General features: G+C 34.9%; 1 protein-coding gene across 1 annotated transcript in view; it reads left to right on the top strand.

The window, feature by feature from the left end:
* Nucleotides 1-23691, top strand: part of fkbp9 (FKBP prolyl isomerase 9) — a 47464-nt gene that overhangs the window by 12551 nt on the left and 11222 nt on the right. Inside the window, exons 6-7 of the mRNA XM_062047288.1 lie at nucleotides 16433-16578; nucleotides 18755-18944. Of these exons, the coding sequence (XP_061903272.1) occupies nucleotides 16433-16578; nucleotides 18755-18944 (336 nt within the window). The remainder of the gene's footprint in view (nucleotides 1-16432; nucleotides 16579-18754; nucleotides 18945-23691) is intronic.

The following is a 23691-nucleotide window of genomic DNA, read 5'->3' as shown; positions in this document are numbered from 1 at the left end:
ATAAAGGAGGTAAAATAAGTTCAATAGAAAATACATTTTGATAGTAAGTAAAAGGTAAACGTTAAAAAAAAGGTAAAAGAAGGCATACCATAGGTAAAAGAAGAGGTCAAAGAAGATAAATAGAAGGCAAAAGAAAGAAAATAAATGACAAAATAAGGAATACAGAGGGTAAAATTAGATAAATCAATCAATCAATCAAACAATGTTTATTTATATAGCCCTAAATCACAAGTGTCTCAAAGGGCTGTACAAGCCACAACGACATCCTCGGTACAGAGCCCACATACGGGCAAGGAAAACTCACCCCAGTGGGACGTCAATGGGAATGACTATGAGAAACCTTGGAGAGGACCGCATATGTGGGTAACCCCCCACCCCCTCTCGGGGAGACCGAAAGCAATGGATGTCGAGTGGGTCTGACATAATATTGTGAAAGTCCAGTCCACAGTGGATCCAACACATCAGCGAAAGATAAAAATAAAAAATAAAAAATAAAAAGTAAGACTGTCAAAGAAAATAAATAAAAGACAAAAGGTAAAAATAAAAGGTAAAATAAGTTAAATATTAGGTAAATACAAGATAAAAGGTAAAATAAGTTAAATGGAACGTACAATAAGGAATACACAGGGCAAAAGAAGGTAAACAGAATGTAAACAAAAGTTAAAAGAAAGTCAATAAAAGGTTAAAAAAAAGGAATACAGAAGGTAAGACAAGGTAAAAGACACTCAAAAAAGATCAATAAAAAGTAAAAGAAGAAATAAAGAAAGTAAAACAATTTAAATGGAAAATAAATAATGATAGTTAATAAAAGGTACAAATGACAAGAAAAGGTACCAACAAGGCATACCATGGGTAAAAGGAGGGGTCAAAGATGGTCAAAGAAGATAAATAGAAGGTAAAAGAAAGAAAATAAAAGTTAAAATAAGGAATATAAATGACAAAAGAAGGAATATAGAGGGTAAAATGAATTGTAAATGTAAAATAAGTTAAATAAAAGATAAATAAAAGGTAAAAGAAGGTCAATAAAAGGTAAAAAAAAAATATATATATATAGAAGGTAAAACAAGGAAAAAGACGGTCAAAATGGTAAAAAAAAAAACAAAGAGTATATATATATATATATATATATATATATATATATATATATAAAAATATTTAATTAGTATTATTTTTTCATAAAAACAAAAGTTAATCCAAATGCTGCTAGGTTTCTTTTAACTTTGACTCATTTCCTAGTCCAGTTGCCAGACGCGCGTGCAGAATGGGTAATTACCGACGCTAAATTTGCACGCGCCTAAGAAACGGCTCACAACTGGGAACCTCAAAGAGCCGTTCAAAAGACTCAATTGCAAACGTCACATCTCCCCGGCAAAATATCCATCCATCCATTTTCTGCCGCTTGTCCCTATCGGGTTGCTGGAGCCCAGCTCAGCTGCATTCGAATAAGAAGACACAAATCCAATGCCTACTGGTTCTCCAGAACATACAAAATAACAGCGAAGGGTATGTTATATGCAGTGACAGTTTGTTATCCCTGCTATAAAGTGCGTTTTATCCCATTAATCGGACAAACTAATCGATAGATGACTCAAAATATCCACAGCTGCAGCGCTACTAAAAATAACAGCTTCAAGGTGTCATTCCGCCTATAGCCATTCGGTGGCAGCATTGCTACATGTGTGAATTGAGCAGGCTCGGCAAGGCGAGGAAATGACTTTTTCCAATCAGAATAAATTTGACATCGTCGACCTGAATGTTATTCTGAAATATTGTCCCTTTTTATGTCAACGTGGAGACGAATAGAATGGCACAGAAATACTGCTGCTCGCAGGGTTTTGTTCTATTGGTCGTGCATTATAAGCAGGCTTTATTGGAAGTCACCCTTCAGTGGATCTTGGAAGGAATGTGAGTGGAAGGTTGAAGCTGCAGCTGCAAAGATACGAGACGCAGACACCTTTTATCTTATGAACAGTGTTGCCGTTGAGGGGATAAGAGAGGTGGACGGACAACTTTCAGGGTCGCGGGAAGTGAAAGTAGCAAGGCAACATCCGAGACACGGACGTTTAACTCGCCTCTTTGAGGCACAGCACGTCAAGCGGCGCGGCTTCGTAGCGTACCAACGTCGGACTGAAACATTTTGACAGGTTTTCCAGCGCCGTGTGGAATTTTCTAAATTCTCAATGAAACATCAAAGTTTTGGGCTTACTTGCTCACCTGTGATTGCTAGTGTCATTTGTTGAACATATGTCAACCTGCAGTCCACACTTGCAGTATATCTTATGTGTGACTGCCACCTACTAGTCCAGCGTTTCTCAAAGTGTGGGGCGCGCCCCACTGGTGGGGAATAGAGACATGACAGGTGGGAGGAAATTTCACTTAAAAAATTTTTTTTATTATTATATTCTTAGATATTTTTTTTTTACTATGCTTTCATTTTCTATACACACTGTAAATCACTTTGTGATTCTGTCTGTGAAATCCGCTATATAAATAAATGTAAATTACTTATTTTTCCTGTAGGCTTTAAATTTCTAGGTAGGAGCGAAAGTTTGACAGACATAGCAACAGTAACTAATGGGGGCGGGGTTAAGCGGAACAAACTTTCACGCGGATGGGTAGCAGGTTAATCATGTGTGGACCACAATTACACAAAATGGATACAATTGTGACTCGCACCTCAAAGGTCGTCGAGCCAGAGCCGGCGCCTGCAGAGAAACAAAAATCTGACGGGCCTAATCAACCAAAAAGCCAACCGAAAAGAAAATATGATGAAGGGTATCTTGCTCTTGGATTCACGGCAGCGGTGGTGGGGGCAGAGGAGAGACCCCTGTGTGTTCTGTGTCTAAAACCGCTAGCAGCAGACAGCATGAGACCCAACAAATTAAAGAGACACCTCGAGACCACACACCCCAATCACGTCAATAAGCCACCCATGATTTCTTTCAAAGAAAACTGGCAGAGTGCCGTCAACAGGATCGCGCAAGTGTTATAACTTGCATCAAGTTCAATAATAAATCAAATAAAAGTGTTATAACTTGCATCAAGTTCAATAATAAATCAAATAAATTGCATCAACTTCAATAATAAATCAAATAAAAGGGTTATAACTTGCATCAAGTTCAATAATAAATCAAATAAAAGTGTTATAACTTGCATCAAGTTCAATAATAAATCAAATAAAAGTGTTATAACTTGCATCAAGTTCAATAATAAATCAAATAAAAGTGTTATAACTTGCATCAAGTTCAATAATAAATCAAATAACTTGCATCAAGTTCAATAATAAATCAAATAAAAGTGTTATAACTTGCATCAAGTTCAATAATAAATCAAATAAAAGTGTTATAACTTGCATCAAGTTCAATAATAAATCAAATAAAAGTGTTATAACTTGCACCAAGTTCAATAATAAATCAAATAAAAGTGTTATAACTTGCATCAAGTTCAATAATAAATCAAATAACTTGCATCAAGTTCAATAATAAATCAAATAAAAGTGACTTTCTTTTAGTTTGTCTAGGAGTTGTTCCTCAAGATCACTTGCAATGTCGCATATACGTCTCGCAACTGTGTCGTTTGACAGTGGGACAGCAGCTTTTAATTTTGCCGCGCTTGTCTCGTCAAGCGCAATTGTGTGTTGTTTTTTTGCATTGTGCAATTCTGCATGCAACTCTATATGAACCACACACAATTGCGCTCGACGAGACAAGCGCTTGCGGTAGATGAAAACCACACACAATTGCGCTTGTCTCGTCAAGCACAATTGTGTGTGGTTCATATAGAGTTGCATGCAGAATTGCTCAATGCAAAAAAACAACACACAATTGCGCTTGACGAGACAAGCGCAGCAAAATTAAAAGCTGCTGTCCCACTGTCAAACGACACAGTTGCGAGACGTATATGCGACATTGCAAGTGATCTTGAGGAACAACTCCTAGACAAACTAAAAGAAAGTCACTTTTATTTGATTTATTATTGAACTTGATGCAAGTTATAACACTTTTATTTGATTTATTATTGAACTTGATGCAAGTTATAACACTTTTATTTGATTTATTATTGAACTTGATGCAAGTTATAACACCTTTATTTGATTTATTATTGAACTTGATGCAAGTCATAACACTTATTTGATTTATTATTGAACTTGATGCAAGTTATAACACTTTATTTGATTTATTATTGAACTTGATGCAAGTTATAACACTTTTATTTGATTTATTATTGAACTTGATGCAAGTTATAACACTTTTATTTGATTTATTATTGAACTTGATGCAAGTTTTTTGATTTATTATTGAACTTGATGCAAGTTATAACACTTTTATTTGATTTATTATTGAACTTGATGCAAGTTATTTGATTTATTATTGAACTTGATGCAAGTAATTTGATTTATTATTGAACTTGATGCAAGTTATAACACTTTATTTGATTTATTATTGAACTTGATGCAAGTTATAACACTTTTATTTGATTTATTATTGAACTTGATGCAAGTTATAACACTTTTTTTGATTTATTATTGAACTTGATGCAAGTTATTTGATTTATTATTGAACTTGATGCAAGTTATAACACCTTTATTTGATTTATTATTGAACTTGATGCAAGTCATAACACTTTTATTTGATTTATTATTGAACTTGATGCAAGTTATAACACTTTTATTTGATTTATTATTGAACTTGATGCAAGTTATAACACTTTTATTTGATGTATTATTGAACTTGATGCAAGTTATAACACTTTTATTTGATTTATTATTGAACTTGATGCACGTTTTTTGATTTATTATTGAACTTGATGCAAGTTATAACACTTTTATTTGGTTTATTATTGAACTTGATGCAAGTTATTTGATTTATTTTTGAACTTGATGCAAGTTATTTGATTTATTATTGAACTTGATGCAAGTTATAACACTTTTATTTGATTTATTATTGAACTTGATGCAAGTTATAACACTTCTTTTGATTTATTATTGAACTTGATGCAAGTTATAACACTTTTGTATTATTTATTATTGAACTTGATGCAAGTTATTTTATTTATTATTGAACTTGATGCAAGTTATACCACAGCTGCACAGTTATTGTATTTATTATTAAACTTGATGTTATTTTATGTTATTGAGTTTGAATGTTCAATAACTTTGAAAATGTTAAGCTTGGCATTAGCGTTCTGTTGGGGCGATGGGGGCAGGTGGGGCTTGAAAACTCCCCCTTGTCCAAAGTGGGGGATGACAAAAAAAAGTTTGAGAACCACTGTACTAGTCACACTTATCATTACACAATGTCGAGGTCGGTAAGCCCAACCAGAATGAATACTTGCATTAGGCTCACAGTGGATTTTTGAGAAAAATTTAAGGATTTTATGTGCACCTTTTAGTACATAAGGATAAACGTAAACAGACACACACATGTGTCCGTTTACGGCAGGGGTGTCAAACTCAAATACAGAGTGGGCCAAAATGTAAAACTTAACAAAGCCAAGGTTGAACAAATTAACCTTTTAATAGGGACCCAAACAAGTTTTGCATTGAATATTGAACAAGCAAGGCTTATATAACTTTATAGTGACATGCAAAATCCAGTTCCAAATAATAATAAAAAAATATCAATGGCATATCAAATAAAATTTGAATAAAAATGTAATGCCTCTTTTCTATTTGTAGCCTTCTGAGGTAAATATCAAAATAAACATTTCCACAGGCTAATAATACATTTGAAAATAAAATAACAATAATGAATGAATCAAACATTCAAGCCTTGAAGTAGCAAGAGAAAGTGCATGAATAAAACGTTAATTATTGCTCAGTTTGCTACACTGATTTGCTTGAACACTGAATATGGAACAAGCAACGCTTATATAACTTAATAGTGCAAAATCAACTTTCAAAAAACAAACGAAAAAACATCAATGGTATATTAAATAAAATTGAAATAAAAAATCGGTTCTATTTGCAGCCTTCTGAGGTAAATATCAACATTAACTTGGTGGGCGGGGGCGGGGTTTGGTGGTAGCGAGTGTGTATATTGTAGCGTCCCGGAAGAGTTAGTGCCGCAAGGGGTTCTGGGTATTTGTTCTGTTGTGTTTATGTTGTGTTACGGTGCGGATGTTCTCCCGAAATGTGTTGGTCATTCTTGTTTGGTGTGGGTTCACAGTGTGGCGCATATTTGTAACAGTGTTAAAGTTGTTTATACTGTGACCTGTATGGCTGTTGACCAAGTATGGCTTGCATTCACTAGTGTGTGTGTAAAAGCCGCATATATTATGTGACTGGGCCAGCACGCTGTTTGTATGGAGGGAAAGCGGACGTGACCACAGGTTGTAGAGGACGTTGAAGACAGTGCCTTTAAGGCACGCCCCCAATAATGTAGTCCGGGTGGAAATCGGGAGAATGATTGCCCCGGGAGATTTTCAGGAGGGGCACTGAAATTTGGGAGTCTCCCGGGAAAATGGAGAGGGATGGCAAGTATGAGTATTAGCGGTGAATGCGGTGTAACGGTGGCACCGCCGCTGTATAATACCGGCGGGCCAGCTCCATTGTTAATTTGATATTGCTATTGCTATATAAATATAATTCACTTCACTTCACATGGATGCATACAGACACACATATACAGTTGTGCATGTAGAAGCATATAGAAATGCATATTGACGCATATAGACACATGTACAAACCCCAAAAGCAGTGAAGTTGTCACGTTGTGTAAATCGTGACTAAAAACAGAATACAATGATTTGCAAATCCTTTTCACCTTATATTCAATTGAATAGACTGCAAAGACAAGATATTTAACATTCAAACTGCTAAACTTTGTTATTTTTTGCCAATATTAGCTCATTTGGAATTTGATGCCTGCAACATGTTTCAAAAAAGCTGGCACAAGTGGCAAAAAAGACTGAGAACGTTGAGGAATGCTTAGCAAACACTTATTTGGAACATCCCACAGGGGAACAGGCTAAATGGGAACAGGTGGGTGCCATGATTGGGTATAAAAGTAGATTCCATGAAATGCTCAGTCATTCACAAACAAAGATGGGGCGAGGGTCACCACTTTGTCAACAAAAGCGTGAGAAAAATGTCCAAACAGTTTAAGAACAACATTTCTCAACCAGCTATTGCAAGGAATTTTGGGATTTCACCATCTACCGGTCGTAATATCATCAAAAGGTTCAGAGAATCTAGAGAAATCACTGCACGTAAGCAGCTAAGCCCGTGACCTTCGATCCCTCAGGCGGTACTGCATCAAAAAGCGACATCAGTGTGTAAAGGATATCACCACATGGGCTCAAGAACACTTCAGAAAACCACTGTCAGTAACTAAAGTTTGTCGCTACATCTGTAAGTGCAAGTTAAAACTCTACTATGTAAAGCCAAAGCCATTTATCAACAACACCCAGAAACGCCGCCGGCTTCGCTGGGCCCGAGCTCGTCTAAGATGGACTGATGCAAAGTGGAAAAGTGTTCTGTGGTCTGACGAGTCCACATTTCAAATAGTTTTTGGAAACTGTGGACGTCGTGTCCTCCGGAACAAAGAGGAAAAGAACCATCCGGATTGTTATAGGCGCAAAGTGTAAAAGCCAGCATGTGTGATGGTATGGGGGTGTATTAGTGCCCAAGACTCGGGTAACTTACACATCTGTGAAGGCACCATTAATGCTAATATGTTTATACAGGTTTTGGAGCAACATATGTTGCCATCCAAGCAATGTTATCATGGACGCCCCTGCTTATTTCAGCAAGACAATGCTGAGCCACGTGTTACATCAACGTGGCTTCATAGTAAAAGAGTGCGGGTACTAGACTGGCCTGACTGTAGTCCAGACCTGTCTCCCATTGAAAATGTGTGGCGCATTATGAAGCCTAAAATAGCACAACGGCGACCCCCGGACTGTTGAACAACTTAAGCTGTACATCAAGCAAGAATGGGAAAGAATTCCACTTCAAAAATGGGTCTCCTCAGTTCCCAAACCTTTACTGAGTGTTGTTAAAAGGAAAGGCCATGTAACACAGTGGTAAAAATGCTCCTGTGACAACTTTTTTGCAATGTGTTGCTGCCATTAAATACTAAGTTAATGAGCATTTGCAAAAAAAAAAAAAGTTTCTCAATTGGAACATTAAGTATCTTGTCTTTGCAGTCTATTCAATTGAATATAAGTCGAAAAGTATTTGCAAATCATTGTATTGTCTTTTTATTTACCATTTACACAACGTGACAACTTCACTGCTTTTGGGTTTTGTAGATGCATATAGACGCACATATAGATTCATTCATCAGTCTGTCCATTTGTTCATTCAATAATTCATCCATCCATTCATTTATTCATTTTTTCATCCATTCATCTATATACATCCATCCTTCCATTTTCTACCGCTTGTCCCTTTCGGGGTCACGGTGGGTGCTGGAGCCTATCTCAGCTGCATTCCGGCGGAAGTCATGCATTCATTCATTCATCAAATCATCCACTCATTCATCCATTCATCCACGCATCATCCAATCATTTATTCACCCATCCACCCATCATGCATTCCATTCATTCACTCATTCATCCATGCATGCATTCAATAATTGATTCATTTATTCAATCATCCACCCATCATCTATCAATCGTTCCATTTAATCACTCAGTCATTCGTCCTTGCATGCAATCATTATTTCATTCATCAATCTGTCCGTTCATTCGTTCACTAATTTATGCGTTCATGCATTTTTTTTCATTTATACATCCCTTAATTAATCCAGTCATCCATGTATTCATTTATTCAGCAGAACATCAGAACGTCGTTCCTGGAGCAGACAAAAAAACAAAACACACAATGGCTGGCTTTGTAATTGTCATGCTAGCAACATGCTAGCTCACGATCGCCCCCACGTCTACAGTGTGGCGAGTCGAGGTACTACAAGAGACTCTGGAATACCGCGCCTCGTTTCTGTATTCAAGTCGGATTCCCCAACAGTAATAATGGCGCACTTGCATAAAAAAAGTCAAACGTTGTACAAACTAGAAATTCATGGTGCACAAAATTAATGTCTCTGCGAAATAGTATTTTGGCGACATTGTGGCGTGCAGAGCGGCCAGGAAGCCACGCCCTCATCCTTCCACACAGCAGCCTCATGTCATGTGGTGATGTTGACTGGAGGAAATGGTTAACAGAGGATATTGTGGTGTCTGAAGCAGAGGTTTTGTATTCAGTGGAAGACCAGGAGGCCCCACGTGTTCCTCGTTAGCTCCAGTCACGTAACATTAACATCTCTCCGTCATTGTGACACACCATCAGGAGCCATAAAACCCCCACACGTTCATCTGGAGGTGAGACAGGACAATGTCTGCTCAATTCTTCACACAACTAAAGGCCCACTTTCTACCCTGAAAAAAAGGCAGCTCAGTCGCCATAAATGTTATTTATGTTACCATAAAAATAACAGTGGTACCAATTTTTACCATTGACAGTAATTCGGATTAAAACCACCGTTGCCATGCACTTTGTGAAATCAATGCACTCAGAAAGAAGTTCCATTTAGGCTTAAATTAATCAAAATACTGTAAATAATATAGAGCTGCAACCATTAATCGATTATTTCGATTAGAAAACAGCTTTGATTTATATTCTGTTGCTTCAACTAATCGTTTGAGTGTATCTAATAAAAATTTATAAAATCCAGTCCACTTAAAAGAATTTAAAACAAGTTAAATAGAAGGTAAAAGATGGTAAATAAAAGGTAAACTAAGTAAAAAAAATTAAATATAATTTGAAAAAGAAAGGTAAAAGAAGGTAAATAAAGAAGGTACAATTATATTAAAAATAATGTAATTAAAAGGTAAGTAAACAATACAAAGTTAAATAGAAGGCAAAGGAAGGTAAACAAAACATAAAAGAAGGAATAAAGAAGGTAAAATAAGGTAGTACAAGGTAAATAAAAAAGGGGTAAATTAAATGTAAAATAAGTTAATTAGAAGATAAAATAAATTAAGATAAATAAAACATAAAAGAAGGGAAAATAAAAGATACAAAAAAAATAAAACAAGGTATAAGATGTTTAAAGAAGGTAAATAAAAGGTAGAAATTTAAATGGAAGGTAAATACAAGGTAAAATAAGTTAAATGGAAGGTAAAATAGGTAAATAAGTTGAAAAAAGAATATAGACGATAAAACAAGGTAAAGATGGTCAACGAACGTAAATAGAAGGTAAAAGATGGTGAATAAGAGGTACAATACAGTCAAAAAAGGTATAAATAAAACATAAAAGAAGGGAAAATAGAAGATAAAATAAAAATAAAACAAGGTATAAGACGTTTAAAGAAGGTAAATAAAAGGTATACATTTAAATGGAAGGTAAATACAAGGTAAAATAAGTTAAATGGAAGGTAAAATAGGTAAATAAGTTGAAAAAAGAATATAGACGATAAAACAAGGTAAAGACGGTCAACGAACGTAAATAGAAGGTAAAAGATGGTGAATAAGAGGTACAATACAGTCAAAAAAGGTATAAATACAACATAAATGAAGGGAAAATAGAAGATTAAAAAAAATAAAACAAGGTATAAGATGTTTAAAGAAGGTAAATAAAAGGTATACATTTAAATGAAAGGTAAATACAAGGTAAAATAAGTTAAATGGAAGGTAAAATAGGTAAATAAGTTGAAAAAAGTATATAGACGATAAAACAAGGTAAAGATGGTCAACGAACGTAAATAGAAGGTAAAAGATGGTGAATAAGAGGTACAATACAGTCAAAAAAGGTATAAATAAAACATAAAAGAAGGGAAAATAGAAGATAAAATAAAAATAAAACAAGGTATAAGATGTTTAAAGAAGGTAAATAAAAGGTATACATTTAAATGGAAGGTAAATACAAGGTCAAATAAGTTAAATGGAAGGTAAAATGGGTAAATAAGTTGAAAAAGAATATAGACGATAAAACAAGGTAAAGATGGTCAACGAACGTAAATAGAAGGTAAAAGATGGTGAATAAGAGGTACAATACAGTCAAAAAAGGTATAAATAAAACATAAAAGAAGGGAAAATAGAAGATTTAAAAAAATAAAACAAGGTATAAGATGTTTAAAGAAGGTAAATAAAAGGTATACGTTTAAATGAAAAGTAAATAAAAGGTAAAATAAGTTAAATGGAAGGTAAAATAGGTAAATAAGTTGAAAAAAGAATATAGACGATAAAACAAGGTAAAGATGGTCAACGAACGTAAATAGAAGGTAAAAGGTGGTGAATAAGAGGTACAATAGAGTCAAAAAAGATAAATGGAAGCTAAATAAAAAATAAAAAAAGGGTTATACTTGTATAGTACTTTTCTACCTTTTTTTAAGGAACTCAAAGCGCTTTGACACTATTTCCACATTCACCCATTCACACACACACTGATGGCGGTAAAAGGTAAAAAGTTAAATGGAAGGTAAAATAAGTTAAATAAAATGTAATATAAGTTAAATGGAAGGTTAAAAAAAAGGTAAATAAAACTGAAAAAAGGAATATAGACGATAAAACAAGGTACAAGATGGTCACCGAAGGTAAATAGAAGGTGAATGCGAGGTAAAATATGGTCAAAAAAGGTAAATAAAAGGTAAGTTCAAGATTCAAGATGCTGTTTATTGTCCATTCTTTGACATGTACAAGACATGTAAGAACTGAAAGGACATTTTGGGCACAGTCCCACTAAGAGCAGACATACATTACAGGGAGACAAGAACAGGACCGCCAACGGATCAGCCACTTACAGCGCTCCTTAAAAAAAGGTGTGGAAAAGGTGATATTGGGGAAGGGGGGAAGAGTAAAAAAATATCAGTCAAAGGCTGGACACTCGGGAGGGGGTCCAGACTGAGTCCAAGGGAAAAAACCTCCTTTGCCATAGCACACATAAACATGTTACATATAATCACAACAACTTTACCATGAATTGATTAACGTGGACCCCGACTTTTATTGGGGTGTTACCATTTAGTGGTCAATTGTACGGAATATGTACTGCACTGTGCAATCTACTAATACAAGTCTCAATCAATCAATCAAACTTGCAACAGAGGGGGGCGGGGGGGAGTTGGAGCCATGGAGGCCGTCTGCCCCTAAAAAGTCCAAAGGGGAATGGAGCTGTGGTGAAGGCGTGGGGTGGGTGTGGGGTGTGAGTTTGTGTATATGCCCATTGTCTTGGGTGTAGTGATGTTGTGTCCATAGGCCTGGGGCCGTTCTGCATGCAATGCAAGCAAAGTTCGACTCCCAGGTGTCGTTAAGGAGGGAGGGAGGGTCTTTTATATTATTACTTTGAACTGCTTTATATTTTAATTTTTTTATCCTGTAATGCGTCTTTGAGCGCTATACCAAATAAAATGTATTATTATTAAAAGCGTCCATCATTGAGGTTAAATTAAGTTAAAGTACCAATGATAGTCACACACACTATGTGGCAAAATTATTCTCTGCATTTGACCCATCACCCTTGATCACCCCCTGGGAGGTGAGGGGAGCAGTGAGCAGCAGCGGTGGCCACGCCCGGGAATCATTTTTGGTGATTTAACCCCCAATTCCAACCCTTGATGCTGAGTGCCAAGCAGGGAGGTAATGGGTCCCATTTTTATAGTCTTTGGTATGACTCGGCCGGGGTTTGAACTCACGACCTACCGAGCTCAGGGCGGACACTCTAACCCAGGAGTCACCAACCTTTTTGAAACCAAGAGCTACTTCTTGGGTACTGATTAATGCGAAGGGCTACCAATTTGATACACACTTAAATAAATTGCCAGAAATAGCCAATTTGCTCAATTTACCTTTAACTCTATGTTATTATTAATAATTAATGATATTTACACTTAATTGAAAGGTTTAAAAGAGGAGAAAACACGAAAAAAAATTACAATTAAATTTTGAAACATAGTTTATCTTCAATTTCGACTCTTTAAAATTCAAAATTCAACCGAAAAAAAGAGAAAAACTAGCTAATTCGAATCTTTTTGAAAAAATTTAAAAAATAATTTATGAAACATCATTATTCATTTTTCCTGATTAAGATTAATATTATAATTTTGATGACATGTTTTAAATAGGTTAAAATCCAATCTACACTTTGTTAGAATATATAACAAATTGGACCAAGCTATATTTCTAACAAAGACAAATCATTATTTCTTCTAGATTTTCCAGAACAAAAATTTTAAAAGAAATTCAAAAGAGAAATAAGATTTACATTTGAGTCTAGATTTGCCAGAATAATTTTGTTTGAATTTTAATCATAATAAGTTTGAAGAAATATTTCACAAATATTCTTTGTCGAAAAAACAGAAGCTAAAATGAAGAATTAAATTAAAATGTATTTATTATTCTTAACAGTAAAAAAAAAAAAAAATTACTTGAACATTGATTTAAATTGTCAGGAAAGAAGAGGAAGGAATGTAAAAGGTAAAAAGGTATGTGTTTAAAAATCCTAAAATCATTTTTAAGGTTGTATTTTTTCTCTAAAATTGTCTTTCTGAAAGTTATAAGAAGCAAAGTAAAAAAATTAATGAATTTATTTAAACAATTGAAGACCAAGTCTTTAAAATATTTTCTTGGATTTTCAAATTCTATTTGAGTTTTGTCTCTCTTAGAATTAAAAATGTCGGGCAAAGCGAGACCAGCTTGCTAGTAAATAAATAACATTTAAAAAATAGAGGCAGCTCACTGGTAAGTGCTGCTATTTGAGCTATTTTTAGAACAGGCCAGCGGGCTACTCATCTGGTCCTTACGGGCTACCTGGTGCCCGCGGGCGCCGCGTTGGTGACCCCTGCTCTAACCACTAGGCCACTGAGGCGATAAACGGTCAGTGTGGCACTTTTATTAACCCACTTAGTCAAGATGGGTATTTACAGCACAAAAAAGAAACTGTTTAAGTAGCACAGAATTATAACATAAATAAAATAGAAAAATATTGTTTCTACGTAAAATAAATAACATAGCTGTGCAAATGACCTACTCAGTGGCCTAGTGGTTAGAGTGTCCGCCCTGAGGTCGGTAGGTCGTGAGTTCAAACCCCGGCCGAGTCATACCAAAGACTATAAAAATGGGAGCCATTACCTCCCTGCTCGGCACTCAGCATCAAGGGTTGGAATTGAGGGTTAAATCCCCAAAAATGATTCCCGGGTGCGGCCACCGCTGCTGCTCACTGCCCCCCTCACCTCCCAGGGGGTGATCGAGAGTGATGGGTCATTTTTGGTGATTCAACCCCCAATTCCAACCCTTGATGCTGAGTGCCAAGCAGGGAGGTAATGGCTCCCATTTTTATAGTCTTTGGTATGACTTGGCCGGGGTTTGAACTCACAACCTACCCATTTCAGGGTGGACACTCTAACCACTAGGCCACTGTGTCCTCGGGGGATGTTTTCAGAACAGCCCGCTTCTGTTTTGCGGCGTCAAGGCCGTCCGAGGGAGTCAAATCGTAGATTAGGATTTTTGTTTTTCCAAGCGAGCAGACATTACAATGGCTTGTCGGTTCTATTCGTCCATGCTGGCTGCTCTCATATCCAATTTTCGCAATTCAACCAGTTTTTCCATGATGTGGTCCATCTCACGGTTCAGTTCAGAAATGGCCACAGTCTGTGATCCCGTAGCCCGACCCGAGCCGTACATTGCGACGAACAGCCTTCGGGCTCCTTGAGTGGCTGGCGTCGTCTTACGAATTTGACGATACACCAGAGCAATGCCCAGCCCAATCACGGTTCCAAACAAGTAGAGGTCTTCCACGTCCTCGATGGACGGACTGAGAGGCACATGATTCTCCATTTCTCCCAGGAATCTCTCACGTACCCCGCAGCAATGGTTCCATCAGGGCAGCCAGGCTCCCCAGAACCTCTTTTCCTGGTCGAAAATATGTTATCAATTGAGTCGAAGGCCAGCTAATCAATTCCATGTCTGATGTTTAGATTTGGAGGACAGCGCAGAGAAAGAGGCTTCAAAAAAAGTGTAGACAAGACAAAGAGAGCAAGCAAGTTAAGTTAAATGAAGGTAAATCAAAAGTGACAGAAGGACTATTGACGATAAAACAAGGTAAAATACGGTCAAAAAGGTAAATAAAAGGTTAAATGGAAGGCAAAAGAAGATAAATAAAAGGTAAAATAAGTTTAATGGAAGGATAAAGGGTAAATAAAAGGGGAAAAAGAAATACAGACAATAAAACAAGGTAAAAGGTGGTCAACAAAGGTAAATAGAAGGTAGAAGAAGGTAAATAAAAGATAAAATATGGACTTAGGAGGTAAATAGAAGGCAAAAGAAAAGGGTAAAAGGTCAATAAAAGATAAAATATGGACTTGGAAGGTAAATAGAAGGCAAAAGAAAAGGGTAAAAAAAAGGTAAATAGGAGGTTATGGTAAGTACAAAAATCTCAACTAGATTTGGAGGACAGCGCAGAGAAAGAGGCTTAAAAAAAAGTGTAGACAGGACAAGACAAGGAGAGCACGCAAGTTAAGTGACAAAAGGACTATTGACGATAAAACAAGGTAAAATACGGTCTAAAAGGTAAAAGGTTAAATGGAAGGCAAAAGAAGATAAATAAAAGGTAAAATAGGTTTAATGGAAGGTTAAAGGGTAAATAAAAGGGGAAAAAGGAATACAGACAATAAAACAAGGTAAAATATGGTCAACAAAGATAAATAGAAGGTACAAGAAGGTAAATAAAAGATAAAATATGGACTTAGAAGGTAAAAGAAAAAGGTGAATAGGAGGTTATGGTAAGTACAAAAACTTCAACTCATTTAAACTATTTTCTATAAAATAGGCATTGGGGTTATTAAAGTGTTTATTGGATTACTTGATGAATCAAACAAACTAATGGATAGATGACTAAAATATGACATGATCATGAATATGCCTGTTACATACAGTATATACTTACAGCATGTTATAGAAAACCTTGGTGGAGGTTTTTTGGGGGGCTTTATAGACGGAATAGGTCAATACTCATTACCTGTGTTGTTAGCCGCCTCTTGCTAGCAGTTTTTCACCCACAGTCAAGAAAAAAAGACATGTGTGTTCTTGTCTCACAAAATGATTGTGGATAATAGGCATTAAAAAGTGCAGTTTTCCTTTTAAATCGCCAATTAAGTAAGACATTTTGGACAAATGTAGCCTTCCACCTTTTGTGGGAACAGTTTTGGGCTCTGGTGCCCCCAAACACGAGTTATGTGCGATACCGAGTAAAATTCAGGCTTGATTTTTTTGTGCAAATATCCCTAATGTGTGTGGTAAAATGTAAAAAGTGATATATTTCAAGTGTTGGTATCATCCCATTAATGATATACCGTACATGATCTCAAAGAAGTCAAGTATCACAAGGATCCATATTTTGATTTGAGATATTTCAGTATCGAGCCGCACGCGACTACCAAACACTTTTTGAGTTGACCTTCGCCGTCATTTATGAATGTTTATTCTTTTTTTTTGCAGCCACTCCCGCAACCGTACGTACGACACCTATGTGGGGCGGGGCTACGTGATCGCCGGCATGGATGAAGGTCTGATTGGCGTGTGCATGGGAGAGCGACGCACCATCACCATCCCGCCACATCTCGCCTACGGAGAGGAGGGCACAGGTACGTGTTGGCAAAACATCTGAGCTTGTAATGGCAAAATGTCATGATTTGGAGTGCATGAGAAAGTGAGAAGGTAAAAATCAGTTCACATCCAAATGGCCATTATTTGTTGAAGAAGACTTTTTTTTTTTTTTGCACATTTTTAAGAGCCTTTTTTTTTTTTTACAAATATCCAATAATTTTTTTTAATGAAAATTTGTACATTTTCAAGAACCACTTTAATTTTGTAAAATTTTCAAGAATCCTTTTAAAAAAACAAAAAAAACCAACTTGTTTTTTCACATTTTTTAAGATCCCCTTTTAAAAAAAAAAAAAAAAATCAAGAACCCATTTAAAAAAATAAATAAAACAATTTGAAGAGCCAAATTTTTTTTACAAATTTTCAAGAACCCATTAAAAAAAATTAAAGGACCCCTTTTTAAATAAAGACATTTTCAAGAACCCCTTTTTTATTTTTCTTTATTTTTCAAGAAACCCTTATCAAAAACAAAATTCAAGAACCCGTTGTTTTAAAACAGATTTTCAAGAACCCATGTTTTTATTTTTTAAATTTTTTTTTAAGAACCTATATTTAAAAAAAATTAAGGTTGAAAACAAATTTTGAAGAGCCAATTTTTTAAAACAAATGTCCAAAACCCTTTTTATTTTTACAAATATTCAACAATCCCTTTAAAATAAAAAATTAAGAACCCGTTTTTTTAACACTAGTTCTCAAGAATCCCTTTTTTAATGTTTTACAACATTTCAAGAACCCCTTATTTAAAAAAATAAATAAATTACAGAACCTGTTTTTTGTTTTTTTTTAATTCAAGAACCCATTTTTTTCATTACAGATTTTTAAGCACTACTTTTTGGTTTTGTTTTTTTTTTCAAACAAATCTTCAAGAACTACTTTTTTTTTTTTTTTTTTTTAATATTCAAGAACCCATTTTTTCTGTAATTATCCCCCCCAAAAAATTACTAAAAAAATGTTTAAATTAAAATTTGTAAAAACTATTTTTTTTAAACAAAATTTTCATGAACCACTTTATTTTTGTAAAATTTTGAACAACCCTTTAAAAAATAATAAAAAATTCCACAATTTTTTGAAGATCCTATTTTAAAAAAAATTCAAGAACCCATTTTAAAATAAAAAATTTTTGTTACAAATTTTCAAGAACCTCTTTAAAAAAACAAAACAAAACAAAAACTCAAGAATCTTTTTTTTCAAACACATTTCGGGATCCCATTTTTTTCATTACACTTTTTTTTTTTTTTCAAACAAATCTTCAAGAGCCCCTTTTTTTCTCCTCGATTTCTCTCCTTTTTAAAAAAACCCCCAAAAAAAACCCCTCAAGAACCCCTTTTTTATAACACATTTCAGGAACCCTTTTTTTTATTACTAATTTTTAAGAACCACTTTTTCAAATATCTTTCTAGAACCCATATTTTTAAGACTAATGTTAAACAAACCCCTTTTGAAGAAATAATCAAGAACCCTATTTTTTTAAACAAGTTTTCAAGAACCACATTTTTTCATTACAAATTTAAGACTAATGTTCAAGGACCCATTTTTTAAAACACATTGTTTTAGGCGCTTACTTATCTGTCATAGGGCAGCCAAAAGAGAAACTTTTCTAACCTGTTTTGAAAGTGGCGAAGTTGGTAGAAGTTGGTAGAGTGGCTGTGTCAGCAATCGGAGTGTTGCTGGTTACTGGGGTTCAATCCCCACCTTCTACCATCCTAGTCACGTCCGTTGTGTCCTTGGGCAAGACCCTTCACCCTTGCTCCTGATGGCTGCTGGTTAGCGCCTTGCATGGCAGCTCCCGCCATCAGTGTGTGAATGTGTGTGTGAATGGGTGAATGTGGAAATACTGTCAAAGCGCTTTGAGTACCTTGAAGGTAGAAAAGCGCTATACAAGTATAACCCATTTATCATTTATTTATCATTATTATATATTTCCAGAATCCATTCTGAATCAAATCGACCAAGAATGGGAATATAATTGAATTGCAGCAACGTTTAAAGCGCATACAGAGCTAAATCAAGCTGCCACGATATCAAGAGGCGTTAAATGGAGCATGTTCAGTATTTCAAATCTAGTTTGGATTTCAACCCAACATTTCAAAGGAAAACTCACTAACCTCAAGTTAGTTGGTTGCCTACAGCCACATCTCACTTCCCGCTTCTGTCCAGGCTCCAAGATCCCCGGCTCGGCCGTGCTGGTGTTCGACGTGCTCATCGTGGACTTCCACAACCCGGCGGACAAGACGGAGGTGACGGTCACGCACAAGCCGGACGTGTGCGAGACGATGAGCAAGAAGGGCGACTTTGTCAAGTACCACTACAACGCCTCCCTGCTGGACGGCAGCAGCCTGGACTCCACGTCAGTCTCACTTCTTTTACATTTTAATATTTTAAAAAGTGGATTTAAAAAGTCCATTATCCAAAAACTGTGCCACGTTCGCGAGTAATACATATATAAGACATGTTAGCATACTTCTAATACATACCGTATTTTTCGGACTATAAGTCGCAGTTTTTTTCATAGTTTGGCCGGGGGTGCGACTTATACTCAGGAGCGACTTATGTGTGAAATTATGAACACATTATCGTAAATTATCAAATAATGTTATTTAGCTCATTCACGTAAGAGACTAGACCAGGGGTCGGCAACCCAAAATGTTGAAAGAGCCATACTGGACCAAAAATACAAAAACAAATCTGTCTGGAGCCGCAACAAATTAAAAGCCATATTACATACAGATAGTGTGTCATGAGATATAAATTGAATTAAGATGACTTAAAGGAAGCTAAATGAGCTCAAATATAGCTACAAATGAGGCATAATGATGCAATATGTACATATAGCTCGCCTAAATAGCATGTTAGCATCGATTAGCTTGCAGTCATGCAGTGACCAAATATGTCTGATTAGCACTCCACACAAGTCAATAGCATCAACAAAACTCACCTTTGTGCCTTCATGCACAACGTTAAAGGTTTGGTGGACCAAATGAGACAGAAAAAGAAGTGGCATAAAACACGTCCTAGAAAGTCGGAGAAAGTTATCCATGTAAACAAACTAAGGTGAGTTCAAGGACCGCCAAAATTAGTGGGACAAAACGGCGCTCGCCAAATACTCGAATCAGTGAAGCATGTTTAATATAAACAGTGTGCTTTATAACAATTAGGGAGGTTTGTGTCATGTTTGTCCTCCTACAGTAACCATACTAAAACAAAAAAAATTATTTTTTTCCCCTCATCTTTTTCCATTTTTCATACATTTTTGAAAAAGCTCCAGAGAGCCACTAGGGCGGCGCTAAAGAGCCGCATGCGGCTCTAGAGCCGCGGGTTGCCGACCCCTGGACTAGACGTATAAGATGTCATGGGATTTAGCGATTAGGAGTGACAGATTGTTTGGTAAACGTATAGCATGTTCTATATGTTATAGTTATTTGAATGACTCTTACCATAATATGTTACGTTAACATACCAGGCACGTTCTCAGTTGGTTATTTATGCCTCATATAACGTACACTTATTCAGCCTGTTGTTCACTATTCTTTATTTATTTTAAATTGCCTTTCAAATGTCTATTCTTGGTGTTGGCTTTTATCAAATACATTTCGCCCAAAAATGCAACTTATACTCCAGTGCGACTTATATATGTTTTTTTCCTTCTTTATTGTGCATTTTCGGCCGGTGCGACTTATACTCCGGAAAATACGGTATATAAGACATGCTTGCATACGTGTAATACAGGGGTGTCCAAACTTTTTCCACTGAGGGCCGCACACGGAAAAATTTAAGGATGCTGGGGGCATTTTGATATTTTTCATTTTCAAACCAAAACAAAATATATGGATTTTTCTTTTTCAACCTTTAGGGCTCCCGGGGACCATAAAGGGTCTCAGTCATTAAAACGTTAAAAATAAGTCAAATTATTATTATTTTTTATTTATTTAACGCTTACAGTAAATCTCTATATCAACTCCAGGTTGATAAAAAGTTTTTAAAAAAAAGCCTTTTCTGTCAAAGACAATTTTGTTTTTTATAGTAAAACTGGAAATATGCAGAGCTCTAAAAGATCAATAATGCAGGACACCATTGATTTTAATTCTTTAATATTTTTGAGTAATCACAGTGAAAATATTAATAAAATCCCATTAAATATATTTGGGATCCAAAAGGTACCCCACTCATAAAGTGATACATTTTTTATTTTTTATTTTTATTTTCAACACTTAAGTTACGAGATCAACTTCAGATATATCTGTCGATTTTACGTTTGAACTATTATTTTGTTTGTTTTTATACTCTTTTGTCAAAGAAAACTTTGATGTTTTTATATGGCAACCACACAATATATGCAATATTTTTTCCACATAAAACATTTTAAAGTGAAATTTTTGAAGTAATTGGAGCCATGAATAGGTCAATAATTCATTATAACATAGATTTTTGTCTTTTTTTTTTTTTTTTGAACAATGGCAAAAAAAAGATTAGATCAGAGTTCACCTCATTTCACTTTTTTAAATGTTTTTTTTAATTTTTGCATTACTATCAATTTTGCAATTTTTGCAGAATGTGTGGCGGGCCGCTAAACAATTAGCTGCGGGCCGCACTTTGGACACCCCTGGTGTAATACATATATAAGACATGCAAGCATACGTGTAATACATATATAAGACATGCAAGCATACATGTAATACATATATAAGACATGCTCACATACGTGTAATACATATATAAGACATGCTCGCATACGTGTAATACATATATAAGACATGCTCGCATACGTGTAATACATATATAAGACATGTTAACATACGTGTAATACATATATAAGACATGCTCGCATACGTGTAATACATATATAAGACATGCTCGCATACGTGTAATACATATATAAGACATGCTCGCATACGTGTAATACATATATAAGACATGTTAACATACGTGTAATACATATATAAGACATGCTCGCATACGTGTAATACATATATAAGACATGCTCACATACGTGTAATTCATATATAAGACATGCTCGCATACGTGTAATACATATATGACATGTTTACATACGTGTAATACATATATAAGACATGGTTACATACGTGTAATACATATATAAGACATGCTCGCATACGTGTAATACATATATAAGACATGCTCGCATACGTGTAATACATATATAAGACATGCTCGCATACGTGTAATACATATATAAGACATGCTCGCATACGTGTAATATATATATAAGACATGCTCACATACGTGTAATACATATATAAGACATGCTCGCATACGTGTAATACATATATAAGACATGCTCACATACGTGTAATACATATATAAGACATGCTAACATACGTGTAATACATATATAAGACATGCTCACATACGTGTAATACATGTATAAGACATGCTCACATACGTGTAATACATGTATAAGACATGTTTACATACGTGTAATACATATATAAGACATGGTTACATACGTGTAATACATATATAAGACATGGTAACATACATGTAATACATATATAAGACATGCTAACATACGTGTAATACATATATAAGACATGGTTACATACGTGTAATACATATATAAGACATGCTAACATACGTGTAATACATATATAAGACATGCTCACATACGTGTAATACATATATAAGACATGTTTACATACGTGTAATACATATATAAGACATGGTTACATACGTGTAATACATATATAAGACATGGTAACATACGTGTAATACATATATAAGACATGCTAACGTACGTGTAATACATATATAAGACATGCTCACATACGTGTAATACATATATAAGACATGGTTACATACATGTAATACATATATAAGACATGGTAACATACATGTAATACATATCTAAGACATGCTAACATACGTGTAATACATATATAAGACATGCTCACATACGTGTAATACATATATGACATGTTTACATACGTGTAATACATATATAAGACATGCTAACATATGTGTAATACATATATAAGACATGCTAACATATGTGTAATACATATATAAGACATGCTAACATACGTGTAATACATATATAAGACATGCTCACATACGTGTAATACATATATAAGACATGTTTACATACGTGTAATACATATATAAGACATGCTAACATATGTGTAATACATATATTAGACATGCTCACATACGTGTAATACATATATAAGACATGCTAACATATGTGTAATACATATATAAGACATGCTCACATACGTGTAATACATATATAAGACATGCTCACATACGTGTAATACATATATAAGACATGCTAACATATGTGTAATACATATATAAGACATGCTCACATACGTGTAATACATATATAAGACATGCTAACATATGTGTAATACATATATAAGACATGCTCACATACGTGTAATACATATATAACACATGTTTACATACGTGTAATACATATATAAGACATGCTAACATATGTGTAATACATATATAAGACATGCTCACATACGTGTAATACATATATAAGACATGCTAACATATGTGTAATACATATATAAGACATGCTCACATACGTGTAATACATATATAAGACATGCTCACATACGTGTAATACATATATAAGACATGCTAACATATGTGTAATACATATATAAGACATGCTCACATACGTGTAATACATATATAAGACATGCTCACATACGTGTAATACATATATAAGACATGCTAACATATGTGTAATACATATATAAGACATGCTCACATACGTGTAATACATATATAAGACATGCTAACATATGTGTAATACATATATAAGACATGCTCACATACGTGTAATACATATATAACACATGTTTACATACGTGTAATACATATATAAGACATGCTAACATATGTGTAATACATATATAAGACATGCTCACATACGTGTAATACATATAGATGTTTTGCTTGATGTGTTTTTCAACCAATCTAACAGTTGCATCAACAGTCACAGAAAGTGTTCTTGTAGAGCGCATTGGGCTGTGTGAGAAATTTCAAGTCAATCCTTATGGGCTGTAGTCACAGCGCCACCATGTGATGTGTTTTGTCATAGAAATAATGGCACAGGCAACCGA

Source organism: Entelurus aequoreus, linkage group LG05 (assembly GCF_033978785.1).
Source record: "Entelurus aequoreus isolate RoL-2023_Sb linkage group LG05, RoL_Eaeq_v1.1, whole genome shotgun sequence".
Taxonomy (NCBI): Eukaryota; Metazoa; Chordata; class Actinopteri; order Syngnathiformes; family Syngnathidae; genus Entelurus; species Entelurus aequoreus.
Note: the sequence above shows the minus strand (reverse complement) of the source record. Positions and strands in the feature narration are given on the sequence as shown.